The sequence below is a fragment of the Capra hircus genome, chromosome 1 (genome assembly GCF_001704415.2).
Source record: "Capra hircus breed San Clemente chromosome 1, ASM170441v1, whole genome shotgun sequence".
In the NCBI taxonomy this organism is placed as follows: Eukaryota; Metazoa; Chordata; class Mammalia; order Artiodactyla; family Bovidae; genus Capra; species Capra hircus.
The window spans coordinates 153,216,469-153,232,703 of record NC_030808.1 but is presented as its reverse complement, the minus strand read 5'-3'; the positions used below and the strand labels follow the sequence as shown (position 1 = coordinate 153,232,703).

Here is a 16,235-nt window from a genome sequence, read left to right as displayed (position 1 = left end):
CATTTCCTGTTTAAGCACACTTATCTAGATAAAGGAAAGTGGATCCATTTTCAAAGGTAATGTATTTGGAGACTGGAAAACTGGGAAATAAATATGGGATGCAGTGACCCAGAATGTGGGGTCCAGGCAAGGTGTCTCCTACAGGGAGTGTGTCGGTGTCCTTTGTCCTTTTTGCTAATGTCCACCATTGTTTATGACCTTTAGACTATTTCTTTGGAAGAAGGGTGGGGATTTTCTTATCTGAATAGATATTTTTGGAAACCAAAGCATGTTCCTGAGTAGACGGTGTAAGCAAAGCCTTTTAAGCGGGGTGAATTGTTGGTTGCTCAACTAAATGAGTAACACAGAAATAGACCTTCAGCCTTAGATTGAAATTCCAGGTATTTGCTTCCGGAGGCTGAGGCTGCTCACTCGTGGCCTGCCGCACGTAGGGCGGGAGGCAAGGGTCAGCTGCCGGGTGGCAGTGAGCATCGATTTTTACAGAGCCCAGCCGTGAAGGAAGGCCCGGGAAGCTGCGCCTCACTCTCAGGGCCCATTGGCTGCTGGAGCGACCTTACCACTCCAGGCAGGAACCCTCATTTACTGGAGCATATTTATTTTTACATTTCAATGATGTATTTTTGATGAACTTGATTAAGTATTATGCGTTCGGCCCCAGGAAACACCACTGCAGTTTATAAATAGTGAATTCAGGGAGGTGCAGAGTTCCTGGAATTATGGCAGTATTTTTGTTTTCATGTGCCTCTGTGCATTTCCTTTAAAAAAAAAAAAAAAAAAGATCAGCTCTTGCCCCAAAACATGTCTGCTTTTTCTTTTAAAATACACCTTTGTGTGAATTTCTAGAAATGTCTACTATATCCTTCTTTCAAACACCTAACCATACAAATTAATCCCAGCTAACAGCTGTTCATCATATGTCATATTCAGAACTGAGTCCTGTTGACTAAAAAATGCACAGCCTAAGAGTTTCGAGTTACGTTTTATTGGGGACAGAATGAGGACTTAGCCTGGGAGACAACATTTCCAGCAGCCCTGAAAAACGGCTCCAGGGAGGCAGGGGGAGAGGTCAGTGTAAGATATGAATTTTGTGAAGGAGATATGTGTGGTCAGTCACGCATTTTGGTAGAGGCTTGCTGCTAGCCACAAGGAGCAGATGCCACCGGTAACAATTTTAGTCCTTTTCTCGATTTGAGGAGATGAAGAACTAGGCTCATGAAATGCTCTCTTGAAAATACCTATCTGCAGGCTTAACCTTTTCGCAGAGCAGAGAGTACCCTTTCCTGGTCTCTGCTCTGAATGCCTCTCAGGGGGTGTGGAAGGCCCCTGGCTGCAGTGGCCGAGGGTGCAGCTGACCAGGGCCGTTTTCTGTTGGCAGGCCCCGCAGCACTCGGCCTTCAAGGTCCGTGTCACTTTCAAGGCTCCCTAACACGCTGCTTGGGTTTTCTTGATAGGCAACACGCAGCCTAGCAGAATGCTGGCCTTTGATGCCCTGCCTGCAGGTTCCTGCAAGATTGCACCCGGCCCGATACGCAGTCTGTCCCCATTTAACCCCCTGTCCCCCGTCCTCTCTGAATCCCCGCAGAAATGGAGATCTTCGCCCTTTTCAACAAACCGAAGAGCCCTCAGAAGCGCCGGCAGTATTACCCTGTCACCGTTCCTCTCCGGGTCTCCAAGAACGGCCCGACGGTCAGCGGTCTGGACGCCAACTGGCTGGAGCACATGAGCGACCACTTCCGGAAGGGCGGCGTCCTGGTGAACGCGGTCTCCTGGCTTGGCTTGGTCCACGGTAAGGACCACGTCCCCACCCCACCCCCCATCAAGTGGCCCTCCTGAACTCTGCTTTTCACGCCTGTCACCTCAGCCCACTTTCAGAACCACCCCCCCCCACCCCGCCCCAATTCAGAAAGTTCCGTGGGTCTGATTTCAATTCACACATCTGGAGGAGTCGTCCACAAAAGCCCACACCCGTGCTCGCCCAGCCCCTCTAGGAGTCAGCCAGGTCTATGCGAACACCATGGAGAAGGGGAGAAGGGGAGGGGCAGTTTCATTTCATCATGGTGGTCTCCATTGAGGTTGCTTTTAAAGGCTTTTAAAGAGATTATTCCTGGGGTTTGTTAATTACCCCCTAGGATCCTGCCGCTCTGAAAGTGCAAATTGTTTGTAGACATCATTACAGTTTGAAGTAACAGTAGCAGCACCTTGGAATTAACAGCAGATGAGTGAACTGAACAGCTGGGTTTCTGTAAACTCCGTCGGGATACACACTGCTCTAGGGTCTCACCGCGCCCAGCGGCCCTGCCAGTAATGGGTTCTCTCTGGGGGTTTGCTGCTCAGGCAGCAATATTGGTGTCAGCTCCTCTGAGGCAGAGAGAAAGCTTGTCCCAAATGGGTAAATGTGTCAAGCAAAGAAGGGGTTTTCAAGCTAACAGGGAGGTGGGTTGAGTCGCTAGGGTGCATCAAAACCCAGAGACCATTTGGGGCATGGGGCCAACCTGCCAGCACGTGTGGATCTTGAGGGCTGCCAGTCAGCAGGATTCTTGAGCAAGTGAAATGTGCAGTAACACCGAATCCGTTGATGCCAGTGAAACCTGGCAGGGGGCACCGACATTGAGCAGTTTTCTCTCTAAAAATTGGCAGAGTCAGGAACAGACATTGGATTCTGTATTATTTGCAATCCTTGAGCTGCTAGCAAACATCCTTGGAAGAGGCATCGGTCTTCATTCTGAGTGCCCATGCGTGTAGTCATCCGAAACTTTCAGAGCGTTGTAGAGCGCGAGCCAGTCTCGTCCAGCGCAAAGCCTTTGTCACTGTCTGAACAGCAGTGTCTAATGGTGACGGGTCCACGCAGTAGCAGCAGGCATTGCATAGCACCGTGGCCCACAGCCACTTGTGGACGGAAGCAGGATATAAGATAGGAGGTGAATGGGCCACTGGGACTTGAAGATGCTCTGTCTCTGTGCCACCAGCCGTGAGTGGCCACTGACCACTGGAGATTTGGCAAGTAAGACTGACAAACTTAATTTTTACTTCATTTAATTTTTATTAATTTCCATTTCAGTAGCCATATGAGGCTCTCAGCTAGTGTGTTAGTGCAATTCTAAAGCGTATTTTCTTTCTTTTTTAAATAACTACTTATTTGTTTTCGCTGCGCTGGGTCTTCGTTGCTGCGCGCAGGCTTTTTCTAGTTGCAACAGGCGGAGGCTCCTCCTAGTTGGGCTTCTCTGGGGTGTGGGCTTCACTTGTTTCAGAGCACGGGCTCTAGGGTGCGCAGGCTTCAGACGCTGTGGCTTGCGGGCGGGGCCTCAGTCCTTGTGGCCCGCGGGCCTCGGTTGCTGTGGCTCACAGGCTTAGTTGCCCCACGGTATGTGGAATCTTCCCAGACCAGGGAGGGAACCTGAGTTCCCTGCCGTGGCAGGCGGATTCTTAACCGCTGGACCACCAGGGAATTCCTAGAGTATTTTTCATTAATACAACTAAGGAAGAGTCAGTTCCGTCCCCTGGCGACAAGGTCAGTAATCTCCCTGGGCGCCGGCAGAATTCTTGCAAGCTGGGGGCTGTGCTGGCTGGTTGGAGACACACCATCTGACCCCGGGGCACGTGCTCAGAGCAGACGGCTACAGCCTCGTTCACCGGCGTTGGAGGGCCCGGTGGGGACCCTTTGCCTCCTGCTTCCACAGGGACACCCAGTCACGCCTCTCCGGGCACACAGCGACGGCTCCTTTTAGCTCCTCCTGGGCCCAGGGAGGCGCTCTGTGGCTACGCGTGGTTTTAATTCTCCGCCTGGGAAACCGAGGGTTAGTTGTGCTAGCCTCTTAAAGATGGGCAGGGAGGCGTGGGGGCCAGGAGCCACCCGGGCAGCCGCTGGGCCTGCTCCACCCTTGGGGGAACTGGGGCTTCGGCGAGGAGGTTTTCTCTTTGGCCCTTTGCCTGTCAGGGGCCAGCCAAGCCCCCGGAGAAGACCCCGCGAACACGAAAGTCTGTGCAGCCCTTCGGCGCCTGTCTGGCTATTGGGCTTCGGCGTCCAGGCTGTGTTCTCAGCTCCACTCCTCCCCTCTCCTCATTCTCCAGCCGTGAGTCCAGAAACACAGACAGCGCACGCAGTCTTTCTTCACATCTGACTTGAGTGTTAGAAACGCCGTTATAGCCTCCCTTGGCTTCAGCTGCATGAAATCCAGCCTTCCTGCCTCGAAGGCAGAACATGAAATTTCCTCTGGCACGTGAGCGGGAAGCCTTGCGCGGAGCCCGCAGCGTCTCCACAGCAGGACTGCCCTCGAGTCCTGCTCCCCCGGCTGCGTGTCCCTGTCCCCGGAATACATGCAGACTCCTCACATCAAAATGAATCTAAACCCACTCAGCATTCCAACAGGGTTTCTTCCTGATCTTTTTGAGGGGCGGGGGGCGAGGGGGCGGTGACCTGGGAGCAGAACTTACTGGGTGAGGGAGTTTCTGCCCTGGAAAAGCCCAGGCTTTCCGTTGGCCAGGGAGGAAATACGTTCTTTTCCCAGAATTTAAAAAAAAAAAAAAAAAGGCAAGCTAATCATCATTATAAAAGAAACCTATTTCTAGTAGGATAATTAGTGTCCTTAGAAATAAACCTGGCAGAGCCGGGAGCACGTCTTTAAGCTGTTCGCCATCTGGGAAAAAAAGCACCAGTCTTCTGAACTGGGTATTTGTGCTTCAAAATATTTTCCACAAAATTATAAAATGCCTGAGAACTTTGTCCCATAAATTAGGTGATGTTCAGCTCAAAAGAATCCAGCTCAGGTTGGTTCAGTCACTCAGTCGTGTCCGACTCTCTGCAACCCTATGGACTCCAGCACGCCAGGCCTCCCTGTCCATCACCAACTCTCGGAGTTTACTCAGACTCATGCCCATCGAGTTGGTGATGCCATCCAACCATCTCATCCTCTGTCAACCCCTTCTCCTCCCACCTTCAATCTTTCCCAGCATCAGGGTCTTCTCCAGTGAGTCAGTTCTTCGCATCAGGTGGCCAAAGTGTTGGAGTTTCAGCTTCAGCATCACTCCTTCCAATGAATATTCAGGACCGATCTCCTTTAGGATGGACTGGTTGGATCTCCTTGCAGTCCAAGGGACTCTCAAAAGTCTTCTCCAACACCAGAGTTCAAAAGCATCAATTCTTCATCACTCAGCTTTCTTTATGGTCCAACTCTCACATCCATACATGACTACTGGGAAAACCATGGCTTTGACTAGACAGACCTTTGTTGGCAAAGTAATAATGTCTCTGCTTTTGAATATGCTGTCTGGGTTGGCCATAACTTTTCTTTCAAGGAGCAAGTGTCTTTTAATTTCATGGCTGCAGTCACCATCTGCAGTGATTTTGCAGCCCCCCAAAATGAAGTCTGTCACTGTTTCTACTGTTTCCCCATCTATTTCCCATGAAGTGATGGGACCGGATGCCATGATCTTAGTTTTCTGAATGTGGAGCTTTAAGCCAGCTTTTTCAAGAATCGAGTTAAGACTCCTGTTTTTGAGTCCTTACCTTGCAGCACATGGAAAGGCTGGTACTGTCCTCGTGTTTGAGCCTCTGCTCCTGCTCCTGGGCTCCTCTCCTGAGAACGAGCAGGTGTCCTGGGCTGGGGAGGCTGTGCTCTGGGGCTCTGGGGAACTTCCCGTGTGGCTGAAAGGGGCGCCTAGTGGTGGTCCCGGGGCCCTGGCAGTCCCCGTGCGCTGGTGCGTCCTCAGCAGCCCGCATGCCAGCTCCTCTGGCCTCGGGTACTGTCATCCTGTCTGTAGAGATGGAGGCACTGAGAGGTTAAGTCGTTGCTGTGGGTCCCGGCCGCTGGGAGGAGAGGAGAGAGGAGGCTGCTGCGCTGTCCAGCGGCTGAGCCAGTGGGGAGAGGGGAGCTGCCCGTGGGGAGGAGGGAGTCCCGGGGATGCTCAGACGGCAGGATGGCCAGGCTTGCAGAGACACTGCAGCCAGTGAGATGAAGGCCAGAGCCCTGCTTCTCGAGGGTGGGCGAGGCCAGCGGGGTGGCCCTCTGCGGAGCTGGCGGCCGCTGGGGGCTCGGGCGGGTAGCGGAAGTCTGGGGTAGGGAGACCCACCCAGAGCTTGTTTCCGACCAAGGGCTCCCAGGCCTGCGGAGTCCCTGCCGCCATCACTGGGGGAGATGCTACCATCGCTGGGGCAGGGGAGGGGCGGGGCGGGGGGGCGGGGCGGGGCGGGGGGCGGGGCACCCTCACTGGGGGAGGAGGGAGGTGCTGACCTCACTGGGGGAGGGGGAGGGGCCGCCGTCTCTGGGGGAGGGGCCGCCCTCTCTGGGAAGCAGCCGCCGCCCCTTTCCTTGGCCCACAGTTGCCTCCCTTTGTCCCCCTGGCCCTGGCCTTTCTCTGCGTCCCTCTTGCCCTCCCCTTGGCCTCGCCCGTGGCCTGTCCCTCCCCTGTCTCCTCCCTGACCCCCCCGACCCTCTCTCTGCCCTCAGCCTCCTCTCCCTGCCCTCACCCTCACCCGGCCTCTTGCCTCTGGCAGCAGCATCTCTGTGAGGCCTATATGTACTTGTCTCCCATCATTTCTAAAATGCCCTTTGCAGCCCGTTGTCCAAACCAGATTCCAGTCCAGCAGCAAGTGCCACGTGCGGAAACTACATCCTTGGCTCTCTTTGACCTGAGAGAGTTGCTCTTCAGGACCCTGCCTGCTTCAGATTACCCTAGCCTCTCACACTGTCCTGCATTTGGGATGTGTCCAGCCAGTGCCTCATGGTGGTATCTTCTTTCTCGCACCTCTGTCACCTATAAGCTGGAATTTAGTTCTAAGACCTTGGTACATTAAGCACTTAGGACTAGGGTACATTCCGAATGCTGCTGTGTTTGAAAAGCTCTGCCACGTCGGATGACATGTGGTACCTGGACAGCCCTCCTCTCCTGCCTCGTTGAAGTTTGGGTTTTCCTTAAGACTCTCTGATGCCCCGGCTTCATGTCATCCAAATAACATTTGGTATTTAGACCACATTTTTGATGCCTAGAATAAGCCAGATTGCCTTATATTTGCAAAATAGGTATGTAAAAACATGTGCATATTCCAAATAAAATATACATAGGGACACATAGTGTAGGCAGACATATTTTTCACCTTTTTATTTTGCATTGAGTGTAGCTGATGAACAGTGCTGTGATAGGTTCAGGTGAACAGCGAAGAGGCTCAGCCATACATAGACATGAGCCATTCTCCCCTAAACTCCTCTCCCGTCCAGGCTGGAGGCAGACATATTTGCAAGTCCTTGGGCAAGGCCTGCTTCCTATGCTTCTTAGCGTCCCAGTGTGTATACCCTGTGGTCTGTATGCAGAAAGCAAGCAATGAAGGTTTTTAGGTGCTGCTCGCTCGTTCTGAGTGCTGAGGAGAGCCGGTGTTGGGATGTGCCTCCCCAGGGCCTGCAGGCTGGGGGAGCAGGGGAGGGGGAGGTTGCAGCGCATTCACGGCCACTCCTTGGCCAGCCACAGGCTCCAGGCATGTTGGCTCCATGTTTGCAGGTGTGGCTTCTATTTCAGAAGAGCTGCTGAATAAAGCAAAGGGTTTCACGAAGATTTCACTTAGGCTATGAATGCATTTTCTCCTCTATCCGTGGCATGTCTTTAAGGAAACTTTTTCCTGCAGTATAGCCCACATAGAGACACTATACAGTCAACAAAAACAAGACCGGGAGCTGATTGTGGCTCAGATCATGAACTCCTTATTGCCAAATTCAGACTGAAATTGAAGAAAGTAGGGAAAACCACTAGACCATTCAGGTATGACCTAAATCAAATCCCTTATGATTATACAGTGAAAGTGAGAAATAGATTTAAGGGCCTAGATCTGATAGATAGAGTGCCTGATGAACTATGGAATGAGGTTCGTGACACTGTACAGGAGACAGGGATCAAGACCATCCCCATGGAAAAGGAATGCAAAAAAGCAAAATGGCTGTCTGGGGAGGCCTTACAAATAGCTGTGAAAAGAAGAGAGGCGAAGAGCAAAGGAGAAAAGGAAAGATATAAGCATCTGAATGCAGAGTTCCAAAGAATAGCAAGAAGAGATAAGAAAGCCTTCTTCAGTGATCAGTGCAAAGAAATGGAGGAAAAGAACAGAATGGGAAAGACTAGAGATCTCTTCAAGAAAATTAGAGATACTAAGGAAACATTTCATGCAAAGATGGGCTCGATAAAGGACAGAAATGGTCTGGACCTAACAGAAGCAAAAGATATTAAGAAGAGGTGGCAAGAATACACAGAAGAATTGTACAAAAAAGATCTTCATGACCCAGATAATCACGATGGTGTGATCACTAATCTAGAGCCAGACATCCTGGAAGGTGAAGTCAAATGGGCCTTAGAAAGCATCACTATGAACAAAGCTAGTGGAGGTGATAGAATTCCAGTGGAGCTGTTTCAAATCCTGAAAGATGATGCTGTGAAAGTGCTGCACTCAATGTGCCAGCAAGTTTGGAAAACTCAGCAGTGGCCACAAGACTGGAAAAGGTCAGTTTTCATTCCAATCCCAAAGAAAGGCAATGCAAAAGAATGCTCAAACTACCGCACAATTGCACTCATCTCACATGCTAGTAAAGTATGCTCAAAATTCTCCAAGCCAGGCTTCAGCAATACGTGAACCGTGAACTCCCTGACGTTCAAGCTGGTTTTAGAAAAGGCAGAAGAACCAGAGATCAAATTGCCAGCATTGGCTGGATCATGGGAAAAGGAAGAGAGTACCAGAAAAACATCTATTTCTGCTTGATTGACTATGCCAAAGCCTTTGACTGTGTGGATCACAATAAACTGGATAATTCTGAAAGAGATGGGAATACCAGACCACCTGACCTGCCTCTTGAGAAATCTGTATGCAGGTCAGGAAGCAACAGTCAGAACTGGACATGGAACAACAGACTGGTTCCAAATAGGAAAAGGAGTATGTCAAGGCTGTATATCGTCACCCTCCTTATTTAACTTCTATGCAGAGTACATCATGAGAAACGCTGGGCTGGAAGAAGCACAAGCTGGAATCAAGATTGCCGGGAAAAATATCAATAACCTCAGATATGCAGATGACACCACCCTTATGGCAGAAAGTGAAGAGGAACTAAAAAGCCTCTTGATGAAAGTGAAAGAGGAGAGTGAAAAAGTTGGCTTAAAGCTCAACATTCAGAAGACGAAGATCATGGCATCTGGTCCCATCACTTCATGGGAAATAGATGGGGAAACAGTGGAAACAGTGTCAGACTTTATTTTGGGGGGCTCCAAGATCACTGCAGATGGTAACTGCGGCCAGGAAATTAAGAGATGCTTACTCCTTGGAAGGAAAGTTATGATCAACCTAGACAGTATATTCAAAAGCAGAGACATTACTTTGCTGACTAAGGTCCATCTAGTCAAGGCTATGGTTTTTCCTGTGGTCATGTATGGATGTGAGAGTTGGACTGTGAAGAAGGCTGAGCACTGAAGAACTGATGCTTTTGAACTGTGGTGTTGGAGAAGACTCTTGAGAGTCCCTTGGACTGCAAGGAGATCCAACCAGTCCATTCTGAAGGAGATCAGCCCTGGGATTTCTTTGGAAGGGATGATGCTAAAGCTGAAGCTCTAGTACTTTGGCCACCTCATGAGAAGAGTTGACTCATTGGAAAAGACTCTGATGCTGGGAGGGATTGGGGGCAGGAAGAGAAGGGGACGACCCAGGATGAGATGGCTGGATGGCATCACGGACTCGATGGACATGAGTTTGGGTGAATTCCGGGAGATGGTGATGGACAGGGAGGCCTGGCGTGCTGCGATTAATGGGGTCGCAAAGAGTCGGACATGACTGAGCGACTGAAGTGAACTGAACTGACACAGATCCGGAGCTCAGTGGCTTTTCACAAGGTGAGTGCACCTGTGTGACCAGCCCCAGATCGACAAACAGAGCGTCCCAACCCATCAGAGTCTCTCTCACAGCCTCGTCGTGCTCTCCCCAAGGCCGACGGCAGTGCTGGTTGGAAGCGTCACGGATGGGCGTGAACTTTGTACGGGTGGAGCCTGCCCTCCTTGTGTTTGGCTTCTTCCCATCATTCTCTTTGAGATTCATCCCCATTCTTACACATTATTCAGATCATTTTTTTTCTCACCACGTATGCACTCTCTTGTGTTGATAGATGAAGCGTATCCATTTACAAGCATGTTCTTGGTCTTTCTTTGCCCCCTGCGGGAAAGGATGGCTTCTGCACAGATTTGGTCCCCAGCAGAAGCTATAAGGCCATCTCACTGCAACTCCACTGGGATGCACCCAAAACATGAAGGCGGAGCGCACAGCCTCGTGGTCAGAGCACGCCCACTCTATGAGACCAGGCTCTGAGGCTGTCCATCACCCCCCACCGGCCAGAGCAGAGCCCTGGCACATCCCCGTGGTAGAAAAATTAAGTATCCGTCAGCTCTTGAAAGAACAAAGGCTTTGGAATCAAGCAAATCACATTCAGATCAAGATTGGCCCTTGTGTGCACTTGAACGTAGACATGTGACTTCGGTCCTGTGGCTTCCGTCCATGTTCTCACCGCCCAGAGGGACACATGAGCCTCGCAGAACTGGGGAGAGGATTCACTGAGGAGCCATGAACGCGCCTGGCAGAGGCCTCCTCGCCGGCCTGCACCAGATCAGGGCACTTCCTCCCCATCGGGGCATCTGGTCAGGTAAATGGCACAACTCGTAGTCTGACCCTTACTGGCACTGAAGCGGGGTTCCGCCTCCTCTGGCTTATTTACCGCTTCCAACAGGGACTGCAGGGAAGGCAGGCAGGTTGAGAGCAGATGTGAGGGCTGGAGGAGCAGCAGGGGCAGACTCTGGGGTGTGAATCAGGAGTGGCACGCACCATTGCCCAGATTGGGTGATTCCATTTGCAGGGGGTTGCGTATCTGTATAACCCAGGCAGGTAGGGCTGTGAGGTTAGTAGAGGCCACTCCAGGAACCAAGGTGGCGCCCTGACTACCATGCTGGTAGGGAGACGGGATGTCAGGGGCCAAGGACGTCTGGGATGCCAGCGACACCGGTATGGGTAATTTAGACCATCTTAGCGACTTATTGGAGAAGACAATGGCAACCCACTCCAGTACTCTTGCCTGGAAACCCCCAATGAACGGAGGAGCCTGGTAGGCTGCAGTCCATGGGGTTGCTAAGGGTTAGACACGACTGAGCGACTTCACTTACACTTTTCACTTTCATGCACTGGAGAAGGAAATGGCAGCCCACTGCAGTGATCTTGCCTGGAGAATCCCAGGGACGGGGGAGCCTGGTGGGCTGCTGTCTATGGGGTCACACAGAGTCAGACATGACTGAAGCAAGTGACTTAGCGTATTATTGAGTTGGCTCAAAAGTTCATTCAGGTTTTCCCATAAGATATTACAGACAGAGCAAATGAATTTTTCAGTTCAGTCGCTCAGTCATGTCTGACTCTTTGCAACCCCATGAATTGCAGCACGCCAGGCCTCCCTGTCCATCACCAACTCCCGGAATTCACTCAAACTCGTGTCCCTTGAGTCGGTGATGCCATCCAACCATCTCATCCTCTGTCATCCCCTTCTCCTCCTGCCTTCAATCTTTCCCAGCATCAGGGTCTTCTCCAGTGAGTCAGCTCTTCATATCAGGTGGCCAAAGTATTGGAGTTTCAGCTTCAATATCAGTTCTTCCAATGGAACACCCAGGACTGATCTCCTTTAGGATGGACTGGTTGGATCTCCTTGCAGTCCAAGGGACTCTCAAGAGTCTTCTCCAACACCACAGTTCAAAAGCATCAATTCTTCGGTGCTCAGCTTTCTTCATAGTCCAACTCTCACATCCATACATGACCGCTGGAAACACCATAACCTTGACCAGATGGAACTTTGTTGGCAAAGTAATGTCTCTGCTTTTTAATATGCTGTCTAGGTTGGTCATAACTTTCCTTCCAAGGAGTAAGCATCTTTTAATTTCATGGCTGCAGTCACCATCTGCAGTGATTTTGGAGCCCAGTAAAATAAAGTCAGCCACTGTTTCCACTGTTTCCCTATCTATTTCCCATGAAGTGATGGGACCAGATGCCATGATCTTCATTTTCTGAATGTTGAGCTTTAAGCCAACTTTTTCACTCTCCTCTTTCACTTTCATCAAGAGGCTTTTTAGTTCCTCTTCACTTTCTGCCATAAGGGTGGTGTCATCTGTATATCTGAGGTGATTGATATTTCTCCCGGCAACCTTGATTCCAGCTTGTGCTTCCTCCAGCCCAGCATTTCTCACGATGTACTCTGCGTAGAAGTTAAATAAGCAGGATGACAATATACAGCCTTGACGTACTCCTTTGCCTATTTGGAACCAGTCTGTTGTTCTATGTCCAGTTCTAACTGTTACTTCCCGACCTGCATACAGATTTCTCAAGAGGCAGGTCAGGTGGTCTGGTATGCCCATCTCTTTCAGATTTTCAGAGTTTATTGTGATCCACACAGTCAAAGGCTTTGGCATAGTCAATAAAGCAGAAATAGATGTTTTTCTGGAACTCTCTTGCTTTTTCCATGATCCAGCAGATGTTAGCAATTTGATCTCTGGTTCCTCTGCCTTTTCTAAAACCAGCTTGAACATTGGGAAGTTCACAGTTCACGTATTGCTGAAGCCTGGCTTGGAGAATTTTGAGCATTCCTTTACTAGCATGTGAGATGAGTGCAACTGTGCAGTAGTTTGAGCATTCTTTGGGATTGCCTTTCTTTGGGATTGGAATGAAAACTGACCTTTTCCAGTCTTGTGGCCACTGCTGAGTTTTCCAAATTTGCTGGCATACTGAGTGCAGCACTTTCACAGCATCATCTTTCAGGATTTGAAACAGCTCCACTGGAATTCCATCACCTCCACTAGCTTTGTTCGTAGTGATGCTTCCTAAGGCCCACTTGACTTCACCTTCCAGGATGTCTGTCTCTAGATGAGTGATGACACCATTGTGATTATCTGGGTCATGAAGATCTTTTTTGTACAGTTCTTCTGTGTATTCTTGCCACCTCTTCTTAATATCTTCTGGTTCTGTTAGGTCCATACCATTTCTGTCCTTTATCGAGCCCATCTTTGCATGAAATGTTCCTTGGTATCTTTAATATTATTGAAGAGATCTCTAGTCTTTCCCATTCTGTTGTTTTCCTCTATTTCTTTGCACTGATCACTGAGAAAGGCTTTCTTTTTTCTCCATGCTATTCTTTGAAATTCTGCATTCAGATGCTTATATCTTTCCTTTTCTCCTTTGCTTTTCGCTTCCCTTCTTTTCACAGCTATTTGCAAAGCCTCCTCAGACAGCCATTTTGCTTTTTTGCATTTCTTTTCCATGGGGATGGTCTTGATCCCTCTCTCCTGTACAATGTCACGAACCTCATTCCATAGTTCATCAGGCACTCTCTCTATCAGATCTAGGCCCTTAAATCTATTTCTCACTTCCACTGTATAATCATAAGGGATTTGATTTAGGTCATACCTGAATGTTCTAGTGGTTTTCTCTACTTTCTTCTATTTCAGTCTGAATTTGGCAATAAGGAGTTCATGATCTGAGCCACAGTCAGCTCCCGGTCTTGTTTTTGCTGGCTGTGTAGAGCTTCTCCATCTTTGACTGCAAAGAATTTAATCAATCTGATTTTGGTGTTGACCATCTGGTTATGTCCATCTGTAGAGTCTTCTGTTGTGTTGTTGGAAGAGGATGTTTGCTATGACCAGTGTGTTCTCTTGGAAGAACTCTATTAGCCTTTGCCCTGCTTCATTCTGTACTCCAAAGCTAAATTTGCCTGTTACTCCAGGTGTTTCTTGACTTCCTACTTTTGCATTCCAGTCCCCTATAATGAAAAGGACATCTTTTTTGGGGTGTTAGTCTAATGAAATTTTGGGCCAACCCAATAAAAGGAGAATAGTGACATTTTCTAATAGACCATACATCGGCCAGTTGTCACGCCTTGTGCATTTCAGGCTGGCCTTGGCAGAGGACTGGCACCTAGGGTGGGCTGAAGGGAGCTTGCTTGGCAGCGTCTTTGTGTCCCAGAGGCTGCAGAGGATGAGCAGGTTTCTCACAGCGTTTACCTCTTGGGGGAACAGAGCGAGTCTCCTTTTCCCATACCCTTCTTGTGTATCGTAAGCTTGGAAAGTGAAGGTGGCCTTTTGCCCAAAGACCGGCATCAAATATTTATACAATGCCAGGGCCAACCGCTTCCTGAGCACAGTAGGGAAGCATCTTTACTTTAATAAAAAATGCAGTGATAATGGAGTGTTTTCCGTCGATGGAGGGTGAGTTAACCTTTCTGCAGGGGGAGCCTCTCTCTGAGAGCGACCTTTCAATCCCAGCTCGGAGCATACAACAGCGAGGCTGAGCCGAGAAGGTTATGGAGAGATGGGCGGGGGGTGAAGCCGTCCAAACAAGGGGCTCTCTAAAAGCCCGGCTGTCTGCTCTCTGTGGCTCATTGAGTTTTTTGCTGTTACAGATGACCAGATTTTGACAGCCACTCTGAATGTGCTGGGTAGTTAAGTGGGTGAATCAGCACCCTGGATTCAGAGCGGAGCAGTGGGCTGAGAGGCTGAAGGTGGCACTGAATAAGGAGGATGGTGAACAAGGGCTCGGTTTGTTCCTGCTTCCCGCCCCCAAGCCTGGACCCCACAGCCCTCCTCCCTGTGGGCGAAGGAGGGGAGGCCAGGCAGGGGTTAGGAGAGCAAGCCCCCTTCCCTTGTGGACCTCAGCTGTGTCATGCTGGGCATTCCAATACTTGGAGTGCGTTGGCACATTTAAAGGACTTGGAGGCTTACCGGTAAGGAGATCTGTAGCTGGAGACTTTGAAAATTGGGTGCAATATATTTTGTAGAAGCCTTGTAGGCATGTGTGCTGTGTTGATATAGTACTGAAGGATCAGTGAGTATCTTCCGGTCCGAAGCATCCCCAGGTCAGGACTGGGGAGAGCTTTATTCACAGGGTTCCATAGGGTATCCCTACAGCGGCAGGGTCTTCCGCTGGACCTGTGTTGCCCAAAACTTAAAAAGTGAGACAGACTATTGCCCATGCTTGTCCTGGACCCCAAAAGACTAATAATATGGTTCAGCCAAAGAGTAGTTCTGTTTTTTGTTGCTCACCTTAGTAAAATGTATCTTAGAAGGACATTGGACTTGGGAGGAACTTTTCAGCAGAGTGAATGAGAGAAATAAGGTTAGTGCTTTTGCTAAGGCTAGTTGATAACAGACTATTGGTTTAGGAAAGGAAATTAAAAGCAGAGCATGGTACTGATTAACCCACAGGGATCTTACTGGAAATGGAGTATGGTTCTGTCAGGTAGGAATAATATAAGAGGCTACCGTGCTCTAGGAATTCCCCTCAGAGCCGTGGTTTGTTGAGTTGATCAGGCCCCTCTCTCACTCTGGAATAATCAGCAATATCCCCCAGGTATTCCTGGTCTCGAATTTCTTAAGTTTGGATCGAGCCTTGTAACGGTCAGTTATTGCCACAATGACGCTGTGTAACAAACCACTCCAAAGCGCCCGTATTTGCATGTTGACTGGAGCAGCTTCGTTGAGGCAGCTGGGCCCGCTCTCAGGTCTGAGGGTCAGTGGATCCAGGCTGTGCTCCACTGGGGCAGGCGAGCTGTGGCACGTCCTCTCAAAGTGGTGGCAGAGACATGAGATCAAGTTCAGCCATGCCCATGTTTCTCAAGCCTCTGCTGAAATCCCGCCGGCCAAGCAAGGCACCTGGGTCAGCCCCTAGTTGGCTGGTCTCCTCCCCACCACTAAGCTGACTTGGTCTTGACTTTCGTCTCACAATTCTGCTGCTCATCTGGCCCCTGGTGGCGCCTCGTTCACTCTGCAGTCCTATTCAAGCTGTGTCTTCTCCCTTGAACTCTCAAACCCCATGTTCCCAGCGGCTCGCTTGCAGTTAGTTCATACCTCTACTCAAAGTGGCGCATCCTACTCTCAGCACTTCGGTCAGAAACAGCAGGACGGTTTCCTCCAACTCCACACGCCTCCTCTCCTAGCCCACTTTGTATTCTCGTAGCATTTACCTCCTTGGGCGTTATGTCATCATCTCCCTGCAGGGGGAAGCTCCATGGGAGCAGGGTCTTCGTTTATCACCCGTGACCTCAAGGGTACCTGGTGCATAATAGGTGCTCAGAATAGACTGAAGGAGGCAGGGTCTCTGGGGTGAAAGAGGATGGACTTTTGTCTTTCAGGCTTCTTAGACCTTGCTAAGTTGTTCTCTGGAAAGTTTGTGCAGTTGAAATTCCCTTCAGCGCTGGAAGCTTTTT

General features: G+C 49.9%; 1 protein-coding gene across 2 annotated transcripts in view; it reads left to right on the top strand.

The window, feature by feature from the left end:
- Positions 1 to 16,235, top strand: part of RFTN1 (raftlin, lipid raft linker 1) — a 233,764-nt gene that overhangs the window by 166,711 nt on the left and 50,818 nt on the right. For both annotated transcript variants that reach the window (XR_001918539.1, XM_018053142.1), the window contains exon 6: positions 1,583 to 1,786. Coding sequence is in view for 1 of the 2 variants with exons in the window: in XM_018053142.1 (XP_017908631.1) it covers positions 1,583 to 1,786 (204 nt within the window). In the remaining variant the exon portion in view is untranslated. The remainder of the gene's footprint in view (positions 1 to 1,582; positions 1,787 to 16,235) is intronic.